The sequence below is a fragment of the Rhineura floridana genome, chromosome 17, assembly GCF_030035675.1.
Source record: "Rhineura floridana isolate rRhiFlo1 chromosome 17, rRhiFlo1.hap2, whole genome shotgun sequence".
Classification (NCBI taxonomy): domain Eukaryota; kingdom Metazoa; phylum Chordata; class Lepidosauria; order Squamata; family Rhineuridae; genus Rhineura; species Rhineura floridana.
The window spans coordinates 14,453,947-14,476,010 of NC_084496.1; the positions used below are offsets into that span (position 1 = coordinate 14,453,947).

General features: G+C 45.4%; 2 protein-coding genes across 5 annotated transcripts in view; one reads left to right on the forward strand and one right to left on the reverse strand.

The window, feature by feature from the left end:
- The window catches only part of DCUN1D3 (defective in cullin neddylation 1 domain containing 3), a 46,648-nt gene extending 40,683 nt beyond the window's left edge, over positions 1-5,965 (reverse strand). The window contains exons 1-2 of one of the 3 annotated variants that reach the window (XM_061599488.1): positions 5,764-5,965; positions 1,311-1,512 (exon numbers count right to left, since the gene is read on the reverse strand). The gene's annotated coding sequence lies outside the window, so the exon portion shown is untranslated. Of the gene's footprint in view, positions 1-1,310; positions 1,513-5,341; positions 5,462-5,763 lie in introns of those variants that run through there. The other 2 variants (XM_061599487.1, XM_061599489.1) reach the window with 2 other exon arrangements.
- LYRM1 (LYR motif containing 1) lies at positions 5,881-20,904 on the forward strand. 2 transcript variants are annotated; one of them, XM_061599491.1, is made up of 4 exons: positions 5,881-5,953; positions 13,645-13,803; positions 14,357-14,449; positions 17,923-20,904. In XM_061599491.1, exons 2-4 carry the CDS (start codon positions 13,645-13,647, stop codon positions 18,037-18,039), a joined length of 369 nt encoding a protein of 122 aa, XP_061455475.1. In that variant the 5' UTR covers positions 5,881-5,953; the 3' UTR covers positions 18,040-20,904. The 2 variants fall into 2 exon arrangements, with proteins under 2 accessions (XP_061455475.1, XP_061455474.1); XM_061599490.1 differs by lacking the exon at positions 5,881-5,953 and adding an exon at positions 6,200-6,421.
- The last annotated feature ends 1,160 nt before the right edge of the window (positions 20,905-22,064 follow it).

Here is a 22,064-nt window from a genome sequence, read left to right on the forward strand (position 1 = left end):
ATGGGGCCTAGGTCTGTGGGGTAGCCAGAAACATATAACTGTATTCCTCATTATTACCCCCAGCCGGTTTAAATCCATTTCAGCCTGTTAAAATCTGTTTCAGTCCACTTTTTATGCTGCATCGTATGTTCTTGGGGTGACTTTCATTACAGGGTAGCCCATAAATAAAACTAATTTGGGGAGAGAAATATGAAGATGTGTTGTGCTAAACAACCAAATACCATCAGAAATGTAGGGTCTATGTGTGGGGTCTATGGCAGAGTGTCTGACGACATTGATTCAGTAACAGGGCAAAGCAGAAAAGCATCAGTACAGGCCTGGTTCTCACCAAGACACTAATCTCTTTGGACCAAAATACATGCACAAATCTCCATGCAAAAACAAGCTTAGCATGGCAGGTACCCTTCTCCCTGACATGCTAGCTTTCTATGTAAAGGATTTTTTTAAAATGTTCAATCACATGAGCTCCTATCTATGGCATGAAGCAGTAAACTTATACCACTCCAATGAGAAACTGGCCTATGTGAAAACTATATTATCAAAAGTCCTCTTACTATTGAATGCCAAAAAGATCAACAATTCTGAAGATAAAATAAAGACAGGCTATGGATCTGATAATGCTACAGAGAAGAGCATTTAGCACACTATCGCACAAAACAATGCTAACAAGTGATGTCTGGCTATGCTTTAGCTAAAGCAGGTGTGGGGAACCTTTGGCCCACCAGAGGTTGCAGAACTACAACTCCCTTCAGCCCCAGCAAGTATGACCAATGGCCAGGGATGAGGGGAGATGTAGTTCAGCAACCTCTGATGGGCCAAAGGTTCCCCACATCCGTACTAAAGCTTCAGGGAGGGGGGAAAAACCAGTTTGGTGTGTTGAAAACCTCATGGTCTCCAGAGCTCATTCAGATTTGTTGGCTGGGGAGTGGTGGCGGGGGGGGGGGAGGTTGCATATTTGGGGTTAACAATTCAAGACTGCAATTATCGCAGAAGTGAAATGTATCTATCTGCTGCAACTTGGCACTCAGTACGTCTGTGAAAATGACCTACAAATTATGGTAATTACATGCAGCGATACATGCAGCTGGCTGCAGCCCCCGGGCCAGAGAGAGATTTCCAAACCTACCCCCACCCCTTCCTGGATGCATGAAACAAATTGCTACGCTCGCTGTCTTCACTGAGACCGCCCAGCAGGAGCTGCAGGGAGAAGAACAGGAATGAGATGCCTCCGAGGAGAAGTGAAGGTGCCTGGCTGATCCTTAGGCAGAAGGCGGCAGGGAGGAATCCAAAAGCCATGACGAGGGCAATACCTTTTTTAGAAACACCAACCGGGAAAGTGTGCTGGCTGTAGCTCGCTGGACAAGCTTCCAGGGTCAATCCCCGGCATCTCCAGGGTAGGCCTGGGAAAGAAGTCGGTCTGAAACTCTGGGAAGCCGCTGCCAGTCAGTGTAGACAATACTGAGCTTGATGGACCAAAGGTCTGACGCAGTATCAGGCAGCTTCCTGCGTACCCTGCAAAAGTGACCTATAAATCTTAAGGAAGATGAACCTGAACATGCCAAGCTTTGGCATGCCCAACTCTTGAAGTCAAGGGCTGGGGAATCTGCAGCCCTCCAGATATTATCAGGCCACAGCGCCCATCGTTCCTGACCACTGGCCGTGCTGGCTGGGGCTGATGGGAGGTGGAGTCCATCAAAATCTGGAGGGCCACAGGATCCCCACCTCAATACAGCACAGAAACAAAAGAATGAAAAGAAGAGCTTCCAGGAACTTCAGCGGAATCCTGTGGTTCTACAGCATATTCAAAGGATTTAAGAGTCAGGGATCCCACTGGAGTCCAAAGCCACACGGGAAGAGACAGAGCATCAATTGTTTTAGCCAAACTGCCTGAAGACCACAAACATTCTGCTCAAGAGGAGCCATAAAAGGAAACAGCTTCCAGTCAATGTTTGCTGAACCTCTGCGTGAAACAATCGTTAGCCATTTCTCATTCACAAACGCCTTTCTATTACCTCGGCACAAAAATAATTCTTTTAACACTAAGGCTTCCGTACAGACATTTAAATCAGGGGTGGCTAACCTGCAGGTGTTGTTAGACTACCACCCCAGACCATTGGCTATGCTGGCTGGGGCTGATGGGAATTGCAGTTTTTAAAAAGATGTTTTGTTTTTAATATGTTTTTGGTGCTTTTTCATGCCCTGAGCTTCCTTTGGGAAGAAAGGCGGGACATTAGAGTCAGTGTGGTGTAGTAGTTAGAACACAGAAATCTAGAGGCTAAATTTAAATATCTAAATCGTGATGGGATGGATATATTTTATGAACCACGACTTCCTAGCTCAAAGGCCAGTATTGCAAAAGGAAAGAAATATAACCGTGAAAAAGGAAGTATTTTAGGATATTCGAAAGGCAGCTTTTTTTGTTTTGTTAGAAAAAAATGAAATATCACTTCAGTTTAAAAAACACCTCTGGACTCATTACTCACGTAAACACTAAACCCCCTTGGGGGCAGGGTGTTATGCTTTCAATAAAAAAAAACGCTTGCCTCCACACCCTTCAGATAGGAAGAGAATATGAATAATGACTGGAAAAGCAAACCACACTGGAATGTGGCGTTTTGTTTGCACGTTTCCTACACAGCCAATTAAAAAAAAAAAAGGAACACATTTTCTACAGTTAGGGAAATCCCACTTCTCATTTTGCTAGTGACAAAGCACTTTCGTTATCCCTGATTCTCCAAAGATTTTTTTGTTAAAAAAAGACACCCAACTTTCTCTTTGACAACCACCGCAAGTTCCCCCTCCTTGACCTGGATCCTTACCTGAGCCATACATAACACAAATGCCACAAAAAGACTGAGAATTGGATTCCCACCCCCTTCGCCACCCCTTCAAAAATCCAAGGCTACAAACACACAAGGCCAGTTTAATTTCTCTCCCCCTTTGCACGCTATTATTTATTTAAATTTATATCCCCCCCCTTCCTTTCATAGGAGCCCAAGGAGGGAAACACATAGGCAATAAAACATCTAAATACAATTCCAATGTAGACTGGGGGGAAAAATCTCTACTTAAAAGGCTTGTTGAAAGAGGAAGGTTTTTGGTTGGTGCCGAAATGACAACAGGCAATGGCGCTTTCGTGACACTGTTGCATCCCTCACCTTTTATTCCACATTCATTAATCCAGAACAAGAACCAGGAACATAGAAAGCTGCCTTATACTGAATCTGACCCTTGGTCCATCTAGCTCAGTGTTGTCTACACTGACCGGCAGCAGCTCTCCAGGGTTTCAGGCAGGGGTCTCTCCCAGCTCTACCTGGAGATGCCAGGGACTGAATCTGGAACCTTCTGCATGCAAGGCAGATGCTCTGCCACTGAGCTACGGCCCTTCCCTATCTACCTCCTTTAAATTCTGTGCTCCCAGTCACTAAGAAGGATGAAATTATTCCCCTATTTAGCTGAAATACTGAAAGAATTGTGGGAGAAGGTGGTGATGGAAGTGTATCTTGGTATTATAGCCGCATTTGAAACATGCCACTAGGAACAGGCCGGAGCGGCCGAAAGCATCATGTGGTGATCCTCAGAATCTCAGAACAGAAGAAAAGTCTTACCAGTTTAGACCAAAAGTCTACCTGGTTCATATTTCATTCCTGAGGGTGGTGAGCTGGATACCTTCAGGAAACTCACAACCAAGGCATGCAACTCTTTTCTGGGGAGCCTTTGAATCATCCCTCTAGTCAGGACTGTTGCTAGGGGGTGGCCCAGAGGGCCCGAGCCCAGGTCTTTTGAACTGGGTCAAGGATCTCCTTCCCCCTTTTAAAAAAAGCTTTGCCTTTTCGCTCTGAAGCTGCATACACACCATACATTTAAAGCACATTTCCTCTAAAGAATCTTGGGAACTGTAGTTTACTCCTCACAGATCTACAGTTCCCAGCATCCTTAACAAACTACAGTTCCTAGGATTCTTTGGGGGGGGGTTAAATGTATGGTGTGTACGCAACCTGAAAGCCTAAATTTGCTTCTATACATATAAATTAGCATATACAAAATGTTATGAAACTTTGTGTCATGGGCCTGTTCCACAAATCTTTTAAGGATCTATCAAAGCCTTTACCCCTAGTCTTTTTGCATTATTGTGGCTAAGGCAAAATACATCTAACTGAAAAATGATCACATATTCTTTTGCTGCCTACCCTTGCCTCATTTCTCCCATTCCTCTGTTGTTTCTGTGTGTCTATTATATATTGCAAGCCCCTGAGGGTAGGGACTTGTCCTACCCGTTCTTTGTAAAAAAAAAAAAGTGTATGTAGATGGAACTATAGAAATAAATAAGGAAGTAACCCCTCTGGGCGTGGAAGCACCATTAAGCTGGTCATTTTTAATCTGACCTTCAAATGTGAAAGCTCCTCCAAAATGATGCACAGTGACCAGCATCCAACAAACTGACTTCTTGAAGGAGGACACAGGAGATTGGTATATTCTACAGCTGGAAGTGGAGAACGGTGTAAATGTTCCAAACTTTGGGGCTGGGCTGGGGTGGGACATCTTCCCTCTTTCCTCCTCTCCCTTGGGGACACTAATCCAGAACAAGGAAAACCTCCTTCAAGTTCCATGCTCACTAGCACAGATTACAATGTTCACCTGTACAGGCAAGCAATGAAAGCATGTCACTGATGAAAGACATCCACACATTAAATGATTTTAATTTCTGGGAGGAGGCAGTCCCCCCCTTGGAAGCAAACATCAAAACTGACAACCACACGTTCCACAAATGAGAAATTGGTGTGTGTGTTTTAGCCACAGTTCAACCAGCCCACTTGCAACACTCCAGGATGGTTGAAGTGGTAGTTACTGCCCATCACCACAACTTCAAGCCACATGTGAAAGGGATGCAGTCCCACACACACACTTACTTTGGAGTAAACCCTCTTAAATTTAGGTGACCCGTTCTCCTGAGCCAACATGTACGGGAGTGGGTTATAAATGGATTCTTATCACATAGCCTAAAGAATGGGAAAGTGCCCTCCCTACAAAAAATAAACAAAATGAATTAAATTAAACTAAATTTGTGAAACTGGGGGTGGGGGAGCAGGGACAGATATCTTTTAACCGCTCCACTCTGAACACACCCGGACAGCTGAAGTAGTACCTACTACATTCAACACTTCACCCCACATATTAAAAGGTAGCAGTCCTACTAGTCACCCTTCCTGGGGAGGGAGCCCTTTTGAATGTACCGGCTCTTCCTTCCAAGTAAACATCCACCCAGTTCAAGTGGATCCTTCTAGCATACTAGCCTGAAGAGGGGTACGCTGACGCGTACTAGGGACTCCAACAAACTCACCTTCAGAGATAAACGGGGAGCAGAGACTCGTGTATTTGCCTGGGGGGGGCAGGGAAAATTCACACGTCCCAAATTGAGGCGGGGGGAGAGAGAAACTCTTTTTCATTTCCTTCCTCCACTGCCCCCACTTCTCCTTTGGGGGCTTATAGGACCCCCCACTCCAATCCCCCCAGAGCGCACATGACACCCCCCAGCCTTCCCTCTTCCTCTCCCCCCCACTCCCCTTCCAACTCAGGGCAGCCCAAAGGGGAGGGAAAAAAGACTCCACAGAGGGGGGTGAGGTGAGGACCCTGCAGCTACTCGGGGGGGGGGAGGCAGGGGGCCCGTGAAGAAGCCCTTGTGTGAGCGAAGGGGAAATAAACGGGAAACTCCCGTGCCCAATCCCGAAACGGACGGGAAGAGAGACAGTCCAAATCACTCACCCCTCTGCACAAGCTCCTCGCAGCGGCCAGGGCTCCCACTCGGGCTCAGCCTCCCCTGCATCACTTCCGGGGGGTGGTGTCCGTTTGGGGAGTCAGCTGGCGACGCGATGACGTTGCACGGCGCCTACGCTAACGTGCCTGACGCCCCACGCAGTAAGGGCAAAAGGGTTCTCGTTCTCTGGCCTCTGAGGTGAGCGGGGAGAAAATCGTCGTTGGGTTGAACTATAATAGTCAAGGGGTGGGGTGGGGAGTAAGGAGGGATGATGACCGGCCTAGCTAGGATTAGGTTAGGATGGACGACGGAGGGGGGGAAGCGCTGCGGGGGGGGTGTCATGGAGGCAAAGTGAAGCGTTTTGAAACGAGGTCGCCCTCCGTGCCCACCCCCTTAGTCTATTGGTACAGCCCAGACGGCTCTCTAGAGAGCAGCGCATGCGTTGTTCCTACCCTCTTCGCTAGGGGGCGGTAAGGCGCTCTCGTGTTTCCAAAATGGCGCCAGCAATGTCAATATGGAGGAGTAGAACTTGATCTGATCGCACCCCAAATAAAATCCCGTCTGTGTATTCCTCTTCGACGCATTCATGAGTTCCCTTGACAGCGAACTGAGACCCTGTTATCTTCCTCCCAAGACGCCTAACAAATTGAGGGCCTGACTCTCCGGGTAAGGTTGCCATGTCAGCCTCAGTTTATCATAGAATGGTAGAGTTGGAAGGGGCCTATAAGGCCATCGAGACCAACCCCCTGCTCAATACAACAGGAATCCAAATTAACGCATCTTCGACAGGTGGCTGTCCAGCTGCCTCTTGAAGGCCTCCAACGTTTCAGGGGGTGGAGCTTGGGGGGTTCAAAGGCGGGGCTTCATCAGTCATGGGGTAGAGCTTGATTGAGGAATGGGATTGAGCATAGTGGTGACTAGTGGTTGATATGATGCTCCTGCTTTATACTACACTGTGTTAGGCCATTGGTCCATCTAACCTATAGATTCCTAGGGGGTCCCCCTAACTCATGACCTCCACCCCTCCCAAAGAAAGATAGTACAGATTTGTATAGTATTTTCATATGCTGATTTATATGATTAGAAAAATTGTTATATTTGATATAGAAATACAATGCACACCTTCAGTGACTCCCTCCCACCCCTTTCTGATATTAAATAAAATACATTTCTTTGCCTGTGTGCACAGTTTTCCAGGAGTTCTGCTGTTTGCTCAGGGTTGAAAGATATAAAAATGTTAGTCGCAACTGAAGTGAGAATGTCCAACAGGAATATATGGACTCGGCCAACGGATGGGACACATGGGTCTCCAGATGTTCTGCTACAACACCCTTTGTCTCTGACCATTAGCCATAACTGCCTGGAACTCATGGGAATTGCATTCCAACATCTGGAGAGCCACAGGTGCCCCATCAACAGTGTTAACTAATGGACAGTTTTAAATTAAATGATTTGCAAACCAGCAATTCAAATAACAATGACAACTGAGAGAAGTTTACACCCAGGAAATACAAATGTAAGGGAAGCCTCTGTCTTAACATGTGGCTCTAGACTTGTAAGCAATGACCATAAATGAAAAGAAGGTCAGGAACGACAGCATTGCTTGCTGTGTGTTTGTAGTTTTCCAGTTGCAACCAAGAAGCCATCAATGTTGGCTCCATCTGCACTATACATTTAAAGCACTACTATACCACTTTAACAGTCTTGGCTCCCCCCCCCAAGAATCCTGGAAACTGCAGTTTGTGAAGGGTGCATAGAGTTGTTCAGAGACCACTATTCCCCTCACAGAGCTACAATTTTCAGAATTCCCTGGGAAGTGGGCTTGACTGTTAAACCACTCTGGTTGGCGATCACTCATGGCCGAGTAAGATTGTCTTCCAAGATAATTTGGTATATAATTCTGGTATTGGAGCCCTGAATGTATAGTACACATCGAGTCCCAGAGCATCTTGTGAATGGGCTCAGTTGATCTGAGTCAAAGCAGTGGGAGGCAGGAAGGAATTGGACATCCCATGGACAAGCATAATCTCCAGAAGAAAAGGTTGGAGAATAATTATTCCGTTTCATTAATATTTAGAACCATTGTTCTCTTTTGGCGCCGGCCCAAGACTTGACAATTTATATTCTTTCCTATTCACTTAGTCACCTTTGCCAAAAGGCCAAAAATGAATAAGAAGCACAAATATATTATTTTGCTTCGGATATGGATTGTATATTTTTGGATGCCTCATTCTTGTAATGAGTGCAGAGATAGCAGATAATGTCACGCATCCTGCTAAGGAAAAATGAAATGAAAAAGAGTTCTAGGAGAAGACTTTATTCATGCAACAGAGACTTAACTGGTCGACATAAGAGTGAGGCAGATCTTGACCCATTATCTACTTGATATCTCATCAGAACATTATGCAAAGTGAAAGAGGCTGGAAAGTTCATTTACTAAATTATGTCACCAAATATGAGAGAGAATAACATTTGAAACAAGTTGGGATCCCTATGACCCTTCTCTCCCCACCTCCACTGATTGGTAACAACATTATTGCCCAAATTGCCTTTGGTTTCCGGTCATCCGTGTACATTTTTTCCTGACAGAGCAGATCTTGGATGTATTTGAAGCAATAACATGACTTCTCTAGAAAATAGCTTGAATCAGTGTTTTGTTTCTATAACTTGGAAATACAGCAAAGGGCAGGTAGAAGTCCTTGCAAGATGATTGGTAGTTGCCAGAGCAGGCTGTCCTCTTGCTGTTCTGAACTGTCCAATCGTAAGAATCGCTTTTCTTGGAACAATGGGTCTAAAGTTTCCAACTGGCCAACCAGATGCTTCCAAAAGTTTGTCTGTCTCTTTATTAAAAGCATCTTTACCCTTGCTATTCAAGCCAAAATAATACCACCACCCCCTGAGGATTTGAATCCAGGTCTCCCCAGCCATAGTACAATACTCTCATCGCTCTGCTGGCTTTTAAATCACAGCTGCCAATGCCCAGGAGTAAATCAGCAACCCTTAGATATTGGCTGCATTCGCATCTCATGGTAAGCCATAAATCAGAGGCTAGGAACTTCAGATCTGTGGGCCAAATGCGCCCCTCCAGGCCTCTCTATCTGGCCTTCAGAACTTTCCCCAGGCCACACCACTCACTGGCCCTTCTTCACACCAAAGTGTGGAATGTGTCCTTGAACTCTGATAATGCCTCTTGCTTGTCTGAATGGAGAGAGATGTGCGAGTGTGAAGAAAGCCGTCTACTGTACAACGGTAGCATTTATATTTGTTGCTTTGCCCACTTTTGCTAGCCCTGCCAACCATTGGCATGTGGCCCTTGGAAGTTTGCTCAGAAGGGAATGCAGGCCTTGGGCTGAAAAAGGTTCTCCAGTCTTGCCATAAACCATGGTTTACTGCGCACAGGCGATTCATGCCTGCTTCGCTTGTCCCCGTTCCTCCATATTTGCACTCAGACAGAACAAACCATGATCCCTGGCACAGCATTACATTCAAGCCAAAGATTGTGATTTGTTTCACTCCCAAGAAACCACAATCTGCCATTCCTGGCTCACTGATTGTTAGTTGGAGCAAACTGCAATCCCTGGTTCAGACATAATACTAAGCCAGACATCATGGTTTGTTTCCTCACAGTGCAAGCAGGGTGGAACAAAAACAGCTCAGATATGGGCCTTCTTCACAGTAAGCCACTAACTATGGTGTACTGTGATGCACAAACTGGGTCACTGACTTTTACCAAGTCTGCATAACCTGTGATCCACCAACCTGTGTAACTCCACATGACAAGAAGTACCACAGCTCAGTGGAAGAGCATCTGCTTGCATACAGAAGGAACCAGGTTCAATCCCCAACATCTCCAGGCAGGGCTGGGAGAGAACCCTGCCTAAAACCTGGAGAGCTGCTGTCAGCCAGTGCAGACAAGACTGAGCAATTTGGACCAATGGTCTGACTCAGTATAAGGCAGCTTCCTAAGAGATCTGATTTCGCATGAAACATACGTGAGTGCATTCCTAATCAGCGTCTAGCCTCATTGGCAGTTGCAACCATAATCCCGTTCCTCTTTGCCCAAATCCCAGTGCACTCATCAAACAGAAACAAGCACAAGTATCTTCCAAAAGGAGAGGGATGCTTGAAATATCCACCCGCTCCCAGTGTTGTTAAACCAGATTGACGGTTGTCAAAGAAGAGGAAATGAATTTTGTTCGTGCCAAGTGAGTTGAAGATTTAATATGCACTGTTGCACCGGAGAGAAGCCGTCTTCTCAGCCAAACAGAGCCGCCTCCTTCAATCTCCTCTCAATGTCACAGGAGTGAAGGGTGCCAGCTGTTCATTCTTCCATATAAGAGTCCTGCAGGCCATCCGCCACGGTGGTAAGCCTGTTTGGCTTTCTTCCCCCAGGAATGAATTTGACCCAGTGACTTTTTGTTGCGGCAGCTTAAATGTGCGGCAGCAGCGTGAATGATGATCTGTCACTTTTCCCAGCTGCAGAGCAATTGTGGGCCAGTGCTTCAGCTAAGTGTTGTAATTTAGCTCTTAAGATAACAAAATGGGGACACCCGACACCAGCTTTTTATTATTATTAAAGGAGCCCAAGAGTGGTGTTAAGCAAACACCAAGAACAAAGACCAGACCATCCGCTGCTACAGACATGATTCTTCCACAGGAAGGGCCATAGCTCAGTGGCAGAACATCTGCTTTGCATGCAGAAGATCTGAGGTTCAATCCCCTGCACCTCCAGGTAGGGCTGGGAAAGGATCCCTCTCTGAAGCCCTGGAGAGCCCCTGCCAGTCAGTGTAGTCCAGGTGTGGGCACCTTTGGCCTTCTAGAGGTTGCCATACGACTCACATCGGCCTCAGCAAGCATTGGCAATAGCCAAGGATGATGAGAATGGTTGTTCAGCAACCTCTGGAGGGCCAAAGGTTGCCCCCATCTGCTGCAGACAATACTGCTCTAGATGGACCAATGAATCTGACTCTGTGTAAGGCATTTTCTTATTCACACACGGATGAGGGGTGTTGAGAGGCAGCCAGAGGGGCACTTCTTACTCCAGAGGGTTCTTAGAAATGTGTTTGCTCTCTGAAGCTTCCTGAGCTCAGATTAGATGGTTACTGTGCCTTTAGCGCACCTGTTGAAAGGAGAGATTTGACACTTCCCTCCTAGCAGCGGCTGGAGAGTTGGAAGAGGCCTATAAGGCTATCAAGTCCAATCCCCTACTCAATGCAGCAGGAATCCAACTTAAAGCATACCTGACAGGGCTGTCCAGCTGCCTCTTGAATGCCTCCAGTGTTTGAGAGCCTACCTCCTCCCTAGATCATTGGTTCTATTGTCATACCGCTCTAACAGCTAGGAGGTTTTTCCTGATGTTCAGCTGAAATCTGGCTTCCTGTTCGTGCCCTGCCCTCTGGAATGATCGAGAAAAGATCCTGGCCCTCCTCTGTCTGACAACCTTTCAAGGACTAGAAGAGTGCTATCAGAAGAGTGCTAGAAGAGTGCTCAGTCTTCTCTTCTCAAGGCTAAACATGCCCAGTTCTTTCAGTCTCTCCTTGTAGGGCTTTGTTTCCAGTCCCCTGATCTTCCTCGTTGCCCTCCTCTGAACCTAACATTTCTCCAGGTAAGATCCTCCCAATGACTTCATATGACCAACAATGCTGGGGGAGAGGTGGAATCTTCTCTTGGCAGAGGTCCAGTGTAAATTGGTACGCAGCAGTTAGTTTTTCGGCATCTTGGTAAAGCAGAGAAGGGGAAGCTGTCATCTTCCAGATGTTGTTGGACCCCAGCTCCTATCAGCAGCAGCCATTTTGGCCCATGGACAGGGAGGATAGGAGTTTGAACACAACATCATCCAGAGGGCCACAGATTTCGCATCACGGTTCTAGAGCTTTCATCTGCCCAGCTCAGCTCAACTCCAAAACAGGAAATGTCACATTCATAAGAACATAAGATCAGGCCATCCTGTTTTCAGTGGCCAACCAGATACCCATGGGAAGCTTACAAGCAAGACCTGAGCACAAGAGCTTGCTCACCTCCTGTGGCCTCCAGCAACTGGTATTCCGAAGCATCCTGCCTCCGACCATGGAGGTAGAACACAGCCATCAGGGTCAGGAGCCATTGACAGCCATATCATCCATGAATTTATCTAATCCTCTTTTAAAGCCATGCAAGTTGGTGGCCATCACTGCCTCACTGAATGCCATAGTTCAACTATGTGCTGTGTGAAGAAGTACTTTTATTTGTCTGTCCCGAATCTTCTAACATTCAGCTTCATTTTGATGACCCGACTTCTAGAGAGGGAAAAAAAACTTTTTTCTATCCACTTTCTCCACACCATGCTCAATTTTCTATCATGTAGCCTCTTACTCGCCTTTTCTCTAAACTAAATTTATGGTGATGATGTGGTGCATTCATTAGAGTAGTGGGTTTCAATCTGGTTTGCCCAATAAATGCACCGTTCAAACCCAGTCACTAATCCCCCGTTGCGAGACAAACAATCTGGCATGGCCAGTTTCGGGGCCTTCCTGAAAACCCCCCTTTTCTCTCTAGTTAAACATTTGCCGTCTGTTCCTTTAGAAATGACAATGGGTTGTCTCTGCTGAGAACAGTTAAGAAAGAGAGCATTATGTCCATCTTGCTGAGAATCACTGTCTGCAACCACAGACAACGAAAACTTAGTCATGAGTTCACATAAATCATTGGCATAAGAAAGACCAGCAGCCCTGGTTAACAGAAGAGCTTCTGTTCCGAGACACAGACTGGATCTGCATTCATCGTTTCTGAGTCATTAAAAAAAAATGGAACATTGGCTTGGATCCAACGTACCCTTTCCACAAGTGGAAAATGTGGTTACTTGTATATATAATCACGGTGGAGAAGTTACCAATTTCCCCCACCCTGGTTTCAGGCCCCTGAACCTCACTCATGGCATGCTGTCGTTCCAGAGGGTTTCTGAACTCTCAAGAGCAGAGATGGATGGATCAGACTATTAAGAACCTCGGAAAGGCCCTGATGGATCAGGCCAGTGGACCATCTAGCCCTTCAGCCTGTTCTCACAGAGGCCAGCCAGATGCCACCATGGGAAGCCGACAAGCAGGACCCAAGTGCAACAGCACTCAACCCACTTGTGATTCCCAACAGCTAGTATACAGAGGCACGCTCCCTCCAACAACTACTAGCAACAACAGACTCGGCAGGTGCACAGGTCACAGCCTCCTCCACTATGGTGTGATGTACTACCTTTCTGTTTGATTATAGTAATTCTTTCTAAATGTACATCTATACATATAAATTGGCACGTGCACCTTGTTCAGAAACTCAATGTGAGTTGAGTGGAGACATTGGCCTGGGAAAGTTGGGCCTTAAAAATGGCTGGGCCAGCTTGAGTTTCAGAGCAGGCTCTTTTCAAAATCCTAGCATGAGCGCTGGACAGATCCGGGATACAATTTCCATTAGATCCACCCCATACTTTTTAAAGCACATGGCTTCCCCCCAAAGAATCCTGGGAAATGTAATTTGTTAAGGGTGTTGGGAATTGTCGCTCTGTGAGGGGGTAAGCTGTGGCTCCCAGGATTACTTGAGGGAAGCCACACCCTTTAAATGTATGGTGTGGACATTCTCCATGCTTGGGTAAAGCTTAAATAATGTGGCATATTGCTGATATGAGCAAGGTTTCCACCCCCCTCCATTTGGTACATGGAAATTAAAAATTCTCTGTTGTTGGCAGATAATAGTAGTTTTCTATCTCTTCCAGTTCCTTTTGGGTTTAACGAAGAGAGCCAATAAAATATTTGGAAACTGATTAAGGAGTGTGTGAAAATGTCCCATCTGTTTGGAGGCTTTCCTCCTGCCCTGCCGCCCCCATCAACCCAAATGTTGATGAGTCTGTTTCCTCGTTTCTATAGATGATGCCAGTTGCCCGTCAAGAAGTTCTTGGCCTTTATCGCAAAATCTTCCGCATCGCCCGAAAATGGCAATCGGCATCCGGGCAGATGGAAGAGACTGTCAAAGAAAGACAGTATATTGTAAATGAAGCTAAAACGTTATTCCAAAAGAATAAAATCGTGAGTGTCTGTGTTGTCAAAGTACTATGGTCTTTGCGTTGGCATTGGAGAGGGCAAGAGGAATAGCTTTCTCCCATTTTGTCCCAGTGGATAGGGCAGATGTTCCTTTGTATGGAGACCAGTGCTGGCTGGTGGACCAGCGGGGGTTGAGGCCCATTGCTCTCCTGGCTTCCCAACACTGTGGGTCACTGCCACTGAATGAGAAGGGGAGGGGCCTCTGCCGATGACGGAGATTGTGGCTTCTTGTATAGACTTTAGTCTGTGATCAGCGTCAGAAGTCAGGAGTGCAGAACCTTTTTTAGCCCAAGGGCCACATATCTGGCCACATTTGCAGATTCAGTCCCCAGCATCTCCAGCTAGAGCTGGAAAGGGCCCCTGCCATGGAGATGCTGAGGATTGGACCTGGGACCTTCTGCATGCAAGGCAGATGCTCTACCACTGAGCTACAATCTTTCCCTTATTTTTGTTTTAGAGAGTTAGTATCTACATTGAATCACAGGTTGCATTTCCTGTTTTAATTTTTGTTTTGTCCTGCATTGTTTTGTCTGACAAGTTAACAGATCCCGAGCTGATTAAACAATGCATGGAAGAGTGCAAGGCGAGGATAGAGATAGGACTTCACTATCACATTCCGTATCCAAGGCCTGTAAGTAGGAATACACCTGATGCGAATCTCTTTGTGTCATTAACTCTGTAGAGTTCAACCCATGCTAGAGAGGAGCGATTGAATCATCCCATTTGCTTCTGTGGGAACAATCCTGCAATTACTGTTAAGCACATGTGTCGGGCTGAATCAGGGCTCTGTAGTCCCTGATCTTCAAAGTAGTCTCCCACTTCTGAAAGAGTCATTAAAACAATGCCTTTTAGTAACACAGTTGCTTGGAGAATCAGGATGTTGGCTTGATGTTTAATTATTATGTAGCATGGCTTCCCAAGTTTTTAGACATCAAATGGTGTTAATTAGCAGCCCTCAGTCATTTATTTATTTATTTATGTATTTATTTTATTACATTTTTAGACCGCCCTATAGCAATAAGCTCCCAGGGCGGTGTACAGCATAATAAAACAGGTTAAAATACAAGTGGATGTAGATACACAATAAAACATAATTAAAAATTTTCAATTTTAAATTCAAATTTTAAAATTTTTTAAATGCCTGGGCGAAGAGGTAGGTCTTTACCTGGCGCCGAAAAGATAACAAAGAAGGCGCCAGGCGTATCTCATCAGGGAGGGCGTTCCATAGTTCAGGGGCCACCACTGAGAAGGCCCTAGCTCTAGTTATCGTTCTCCGTGCCTCCCTATGCATTGGGACACGGAGAAGGGCCTTCGACGTCGAGTGCAGCAACCGGGTAGGTACATAGCGGGAGAGGCGTTCCGCCAGGTATTGCGGTCCGATGCCGTTAAGGGCTTTATAGGTAAGAACCAACACTTTGAATCTGGCCCGGAAACATATTGGTAGCCAGTGCAGCTGGGCCAGGACAGGTGTTATATGATCAAATTTTTTTGTCCCAGTAAGAACTCTGGCCGCAGCATTCTGCACCAGCTGAAGTTTCCGAACCGTCTTCAGAGGTAACCCTACGTAGAGTGCATTACAGTAGTCCAATCTAGAGGTTACCAGAGCATGGATAACTGTGGCAAGGTTCTCCCTATCCAGATAGGGTCGTAGTTGGGCTACCAGCCGAAGCTGGTAGAACGCATTCCGTGCCACCGAGGCTACTTGAGCCTCCAGTGACAGGAGCGGATCTAATAAGACCCCCAAACTACGGACCTGCTCCTTTAGGGGGAGTGTAACCCCATCTAGGGCAGGTCGGACATCAACCATCTGGGCAGAGAGCCCCCCCACCAACAGCATCTCAGTCTTGTCAGGATTGAGTCTCAGTTTATTAGCTCTCATCCAGTCCATTATCGCGGCCAGGCAGTGGTTTAGTACATTAACAGCCTCACCTGAAGAAGATGAAAAGGAGAAGTAGAGCTGCGTATCATCAGTATATTGCTGGAAACGCACTCCAAATCTCCTAATGACCTTGCCCAGCTGCTTCATATAGATATTAAAGAGCATGGGGGACAGAACTGAACCCTGTGGGACCCCATATTGGAGTATCCAGGGACTCGAGTAATGCTCCCCAAGCACCAACTTCTGGAGACGATTCTTGAGGTAGGAGCACAGCCACCGCCAAGCAGTGCCTCCAACTCCTAAGTCCGCAAGACGTCCCAGAAGGATACCATGGTCGATGGTATCAAAAGCCGCTGAGAGATCAAGGAGAACCAACAGAGTTACACTCCCTCTGTCTTTCTCCCGACAGAGGTCATCATACAGGGCGACCAAGGCTGTTTCTGTACCAAACCCCGGCCGAAAGCCCGATTGACATGGATCCAGATAATCAGTCATTCACAAATTACAAGATGGTCCCTCCTGTCAGCATTCAAATTCTGTGCAAATAGGGATCCAATATGGCAGTAATGATCACCTCTCTCCATCCTTCCTTCCTTCCTTCCTTCCTTCCTTCCTTCCTTCCTTCCTGTCTCTCTCTTTCTTTCTTTCTTTCTTTCTTTCTTTCTTTTCTTTCTTTCTTTCTTTCATAATTAAATTATAATAGAACGCAATCACTTCTACGTTAAACAAAAATACACGCACGTGCAAACATAAATATAGTTCAGACTTCATCATCTTAAATAACCATTTAATGATCCCACGATCTTATAATTATTAAAGTCATTAATTCAATAATTCAATAATACTATAGCTTAATGAATAAATATTATTGAACTAAACACAAATAAAGCAAATAATTTAAAACCTAATTCTTTTATGCCTAGCTCTCTTTTAATATATATTATTGTTGAAGCCCATTTCCCCATTTCCTCCCTCAGTATTTTATAAGGTCGCAGTAACACAGTCAATTTTATAACCTCCAATTGTTTCCAGATTTTCCTAATTATTTCTATTTTGTTTGCGCCTCTCTGGGCATCCATGTTTTGTCAAAGAGAAGTCTGGTGATTGTTAATATATATAACATTTGTGATTGATATTTTTTATTGCTTTCTTGCACTTGCGAGTAATTTAAAAGACGTAACAGAGGATCTACAACCAAACGAATGTTGGATATTTCTTCAACTATTTCTTTCACCATTCTCCAAAAACAACGTGCTTTCCTGCAATCCCACCACATATGCAAAACAAAAAATCTCCCCCACACTTTCCCATTCTCACAGAATATTGTGATGGCCACTGGCTACAAACAATAAATTTCCTCTTCTTCATTCTCACAGAACATTTACCATGGCCTAGGCTGAATTGGCAAATCAAGTTTTGAGATCAGCTGGCAAGCCAGAATCAGAAATCATGGTCTGAAATTGGTATGCAAACCCTCATTTGTGCTATGAGTTTGGTGTGATATCTGAACGGAAAAACCACTGTTATGTCCCTGGCTGTGCCTCTGGGGGCCATTGACCCAGAAACAGGAGTGCTACAAAAGCAGATGCACAGCTCTAAACGATGGTTTGCCTTTATCTTTGGAACCTGAAGTCATGGTTTGGGTTTTGAACGATGGTTAGCACAGTGGCAAAACTGAACTTCTGATCTCATTTTAACACAAAAGTAAACAGTGAAAATGCCAATCTTGGCCGCTTTGCTTCTTTCCACTCTTGATAGGAGTGAAAAAAACAAATCCCTGGCTTAACGTTAAATCTAAACCAGAGATAGTAGTTTGTTTGTTCCCAGCAAACCATGAGGTACAGCCAATGTTAGCTTACTGATTGTTGTTTGTGAGAGTGAAACAACTCACAATGGTTTGGACAGAACTCTACACCAGGCTCTTTGTTTCCTTGGCACACTAGTGGGGAGGAGCCAAACAGCCCAGAAAGGCATGTCCATGGTAAATGTTAGCTATGGTTTACCCTGGGATGTGAAAACATTAATTATAGTTTACTGTGACATGCGTTTGTGCAGACAAAGGGATCTGACTCCACTTTTTCCAAGTCCACATCCAATACTCCCTCTTGCACTTTGGCAGGGGGGTTGGGTGTACATGTGTGTGTGTGTGTTTCTGAGCAGTTCTGAATGTCTTCAGTTTCAAATGTTTGGGGGTTTTCAAATTATTTTCTCCTTGATACAAACAGATTCATCTGCCTCCCATGGGCCTCACTCAGCAGCAAGGTCGTACATTTCGACATCAGGAAAAGCTGAGGAAGCTTTCCAAGCCAGTCTACTTGAAATCCCACGATGAAATTTCGTAATCCAGTATCAGACTGTAGCCTGTGTCATCCTTGGGCTGCTTGGCAGATGCCTTTCACGCCCACAAGAAGTATAAATGAAACTAGCATGCTGACATCTTCCTCAAGGCCAGAAGCCCACTCGATCCCATGAAGGTGATGAGTAATGATATAATCAAACTGTCTTGTATTTATTAAACATCAACAGATGACTCATCAATAAAAGTAAACTGCTTTGTGGTATGAAGGGCAAAGTGTGATGGGTCTTGCACTGTAGATGGATATATCGCCATGTGGACAGGAAATGACAAGAGTTTGCCCTCAAAAGTCCTATCCAGTCTCAGGAGGCTGCTGTCCTGTGCTTCACTTATTTGCAAGTAAGTCCCACTGAACTCAACAGGGCTTGTTTCTGTGTAGACATGGCTGCAATCAGATGTGCTTATGTGGAATTCATTCCCATTCAACTTAGCAGGCCTTACTTCTGCATAGATGCATATATGACAGAGCTTGGAAAAGTTACTTTTTTGAACTACAACTCCCATCAGCCCAATCCAGTGGCCATGCTGGCTGGGGCTGATGGGAGTTATAGTTCAAAAAAAGTAACTTTTCCAAGCTCTGATATATGACTACCCTGGCAGAGCATACATTAAGACAAAAGTGATGTTTGTCACACATTTGTCTGCTTCTGGGTCCCAGGACCATTTCTGAAAATAGGAAGATGGTCCTAAAGTATGGCGTTACCTAGGGACACAGGAAGATGCCGTACGCTGAGTCAGACCCAGTCTTGTCTCTACACTGTCTGGCAGCAGCTCTCCAAAGTTTCAGACAGGGACTGTCTCCCAACCCTATATGGAGATGTTGGGGATTGAACCTGGGACCTTCTGCATGCAAGGCAGATGCTTTACCCACTAAGCTACAGGTCTTCCCCCACCTCCCACCATCTTTTACTGAGCAATACAATCATATTCTGAAACATAAAAACATTTTTCAAAGTATACATCAGCATTGTGTGGCATGTGGAAAGCACCTCTAGTAGCCATCCTAAGGGCCTACTTTGGGCAATATGCTCCCCTAGCCTTCCTTCTGCACATGATCAGAGTGAGATCATGCCCTCTATCCCTAACCACTGGGTGCACTAGTCTAGCCATACATCTTGGTTTGGAGCCATAATAATGCATTTATAATACACCAGCGGAAGGCCCTGGCATTTTCCATGTGCACTCCCTGGCCAGTGGATCTATCCACACACCACTACAGGCACAGATACTTATTCAGCGTGTTAAGCACACCCCCAACCCAAATTTAAAGCTCTTTGCCGTTTGTGCCTGTGATGGAGTACTTAGATGATTCCTGTGCCATGAACATGCTTGAAAAAGGACAGATTTGAAAGACAGACAATGAGCAGCTGGCCAGAGAATTGAACTAAGCTTCAAGTTTAAGCCAGGAGTGGGCAACCTGTAGCACTGCAAATCTGAAGATAGCACAGTTCCCATCATCCCTGACCACTGGACATACTGGCTGATGTTGATGGGAGTTGGAGTCCAAAAACATCCAGAGGGCCACGTTTCCCAATCTTGGTTTAAGCCTCAGTTTCACTAGATTGTACTGGGAGGAAGGGTGGGATATAAATTAAAAAAATACACAAATAAAATACAAGTAGGGCTACAGAACCGATGGCCTTTCTGACATTGTTGGACTTCATCTCCCATCAGACCCAGCCAGCGTGGCTGATTATCAGGGATTATGGGAGCTTAGTAACATCCGGAGGACCCCAGGTTCCTGTTTTATAGCTAAAGGTTTAGTACAGAGTTGCAGCATGACTGTATATGGGCCAAAAGCAGCCGTGCTAATAAAAACATGCAGTGCCATACTAGGGGGGAGTACCGGCCCCATTGCTAACCTCATAAGGGACCTGTAGCAAAGCGTGGAATAGCTGAGCTAAGGTTATCAGGGTAGTATTTGTCTTGGGCTTACTCAGCAATAGCACAGGGTCAGCAGGAGCCCCTTCATTTGAATAGGATGATGTGGTGAACAGCACCTTATGAAGGCAGACTCCAAAAAGTTTTGCATTGTTGGTAACAACTTGTGTCAACTAGGTCTGGCTCAAATAGGGAGCTTTTTGTGTGTGTGGCAAACATCTTGAAAACACTAGTGATATTCCGTCATCCCTTCAGATAATTCTGCAAGGCAGCGGTGCAAAGTCCTGTTCAGCTATCTCTGTTAAGGCAAAGTTGATTTCTGTGTGGTCTTTGTGGAATAAACTTAATTGGTGAGAGGCTTGAGTTACTGTTCCCAAGAACCTGCAGTTTAGTTTCTATTCAATCATTGCATGTCCGCTAAAATCTGTCGGGTCCATTCATTGCTTAAGATAGATAGATAGATCTTCCTTTACTCACACATGGGTGTGTGCAAAGGTTATTTAAATCATCATCTTGTTGGGTTCTGGGCTTGAATCAACTAAAAGCCTGAGTACTCCGAATCATATAGATAAGGTAAGTGAGCTGGTGCAATAAGGCATTGCATCCTAATTAGCTGAGTCAATATTACCAACTGGGTTATGGCAAAAGCTCAAAGGTGGAACACCCAGTTCTGCAAGCAACACACTAGACAGCCCCAGGCAATCAGAGAGGGTCTCTCTTGAGCACTCACAAATCAAGCAGTCTCCAAACTGGTCGACTCCTGTAAAAACATGACTTGATTTTAAGAAGAATATACACACACAAAACCCCCAACGTACATCTTTTCAACTGTGTAAATTTGACCAGGGCGTCCTGAAAATGCTACTTTGTGAAAATGAGAAGTTGTTACACCTACAATCCCTTTTGTAAGAGTTGCTTCAAAGCATTCTGAGCGGCTTTGAGAAAAGACTGCATAAGCAGAAAATCTTTTCACACAGTTAATTAAAGCTTGCACAGCAAAAGGCTGGAAGGCATAAGCAAAAAGAGTGCATACAGACGTGCCTTTAAAAAAAAGAGAGAAGCTGGCTCAGGGTTCCCCCCCCCTCTGGTGGGGCAACCCTGGCTTCCCCACACTGTCTGTTTTGTGACTCCCCACCACCACCCCATGCGGAGGTAGAACATAGTCCCTGTGGATAGTTGCCATTGATAGCCTTATCCATTATATGCATTAATCCTTATTTTTAGACAAGTCAGTACAGTATGCACTCTTCAGATATGGAGGATCACCATAACTCAGTGGTAGAGAACATGTGTGGTATCTTGAAGACTCCCAGCTTCAATCTCCAGCTTAAAAAAGGAGCAGGTAGCACAGGTCTGGGGGAACCTTTGGCCCTCTAGGTGTTGCTGAACTACAACTCCCATCAGCCTCAGCAAGCATGGCCAATGTCCAGGGATGATTGGAGTGGTTGTTCAGCAACATCTGAGGGGCCAAAGGTTCCCTCCACACCTGGGGTAGCAGCAGGTGGGGTTGCCAGGTCCCTGGCTTTCACCTGGAAACTGGATTTTTGGGGTCCTCTCCAGGTCTCTGGGTGACTCACCTTAATTTCCAGACTCTCAGCTTTCATTTTAAAAAAAAATACGTTTCTAGGTAGTCTGGTTCACAAGATATACACTAAAATGTCAGCCGTGCCTGCCCCCCCCGCACCTTCTGTTAAATGAGCTTGTAGCTGGCTGCTCCAACCCTGCCCTTTCAGGTTTGCAGCCAATAAGTGAAGTCAGGGTTGTGATTGATAAGGGATTTGTTGACCTCCACACAGTAGCTAGACCCCATTGCAAGGCCAGAAAACTTGTTTTTTTCCCTGCTTATCTGAACATCTCATAAATTATGAGTAAGTATGTAGCTTTTAGTCTTTTTCTCTCTTGTGTGCAGAAGTCAAACAAGTTTAAATTTTCCTGGGCTGTTGAAGAGGTCAGGGTTGTGAAAACCTTCGCAATATGAAGCTTTAATCCAATACTCGCTTTTCTGGGAGTAAAGCTGCAATGTTAATCCTACATACCCAGAGTAAACCCCATTGAATTCAATAGGACTTACTTTTGAATAGACATAGTTAGGACTGTGCTGTAAATTAATGAAACTTGAGTGAACACAGC

Coding starts and splice junctions, on each gene's coding strand:
- LYRM1 (XM_061599491.1), top strand. CDS start 13,645: ATGATGCCAGTTGCCCGTCAAGAAGTTCTTGGCCTTTATCGCAAAATC. Junction 13,804..14,356: donor TATTCCAAAAGAATAAAATC/GTGAGTGTCTGT, acceptor TTGTCTGACAAG/TTAACAGATCCCGAGCTGAT. Junction 14,450..17,922: donor ACATTCCGTATCCAAGGCCT/GTAAGTAGGAAT, acceptor TGATACAAACAG/ATTCATCTGCCTCCCATGGG.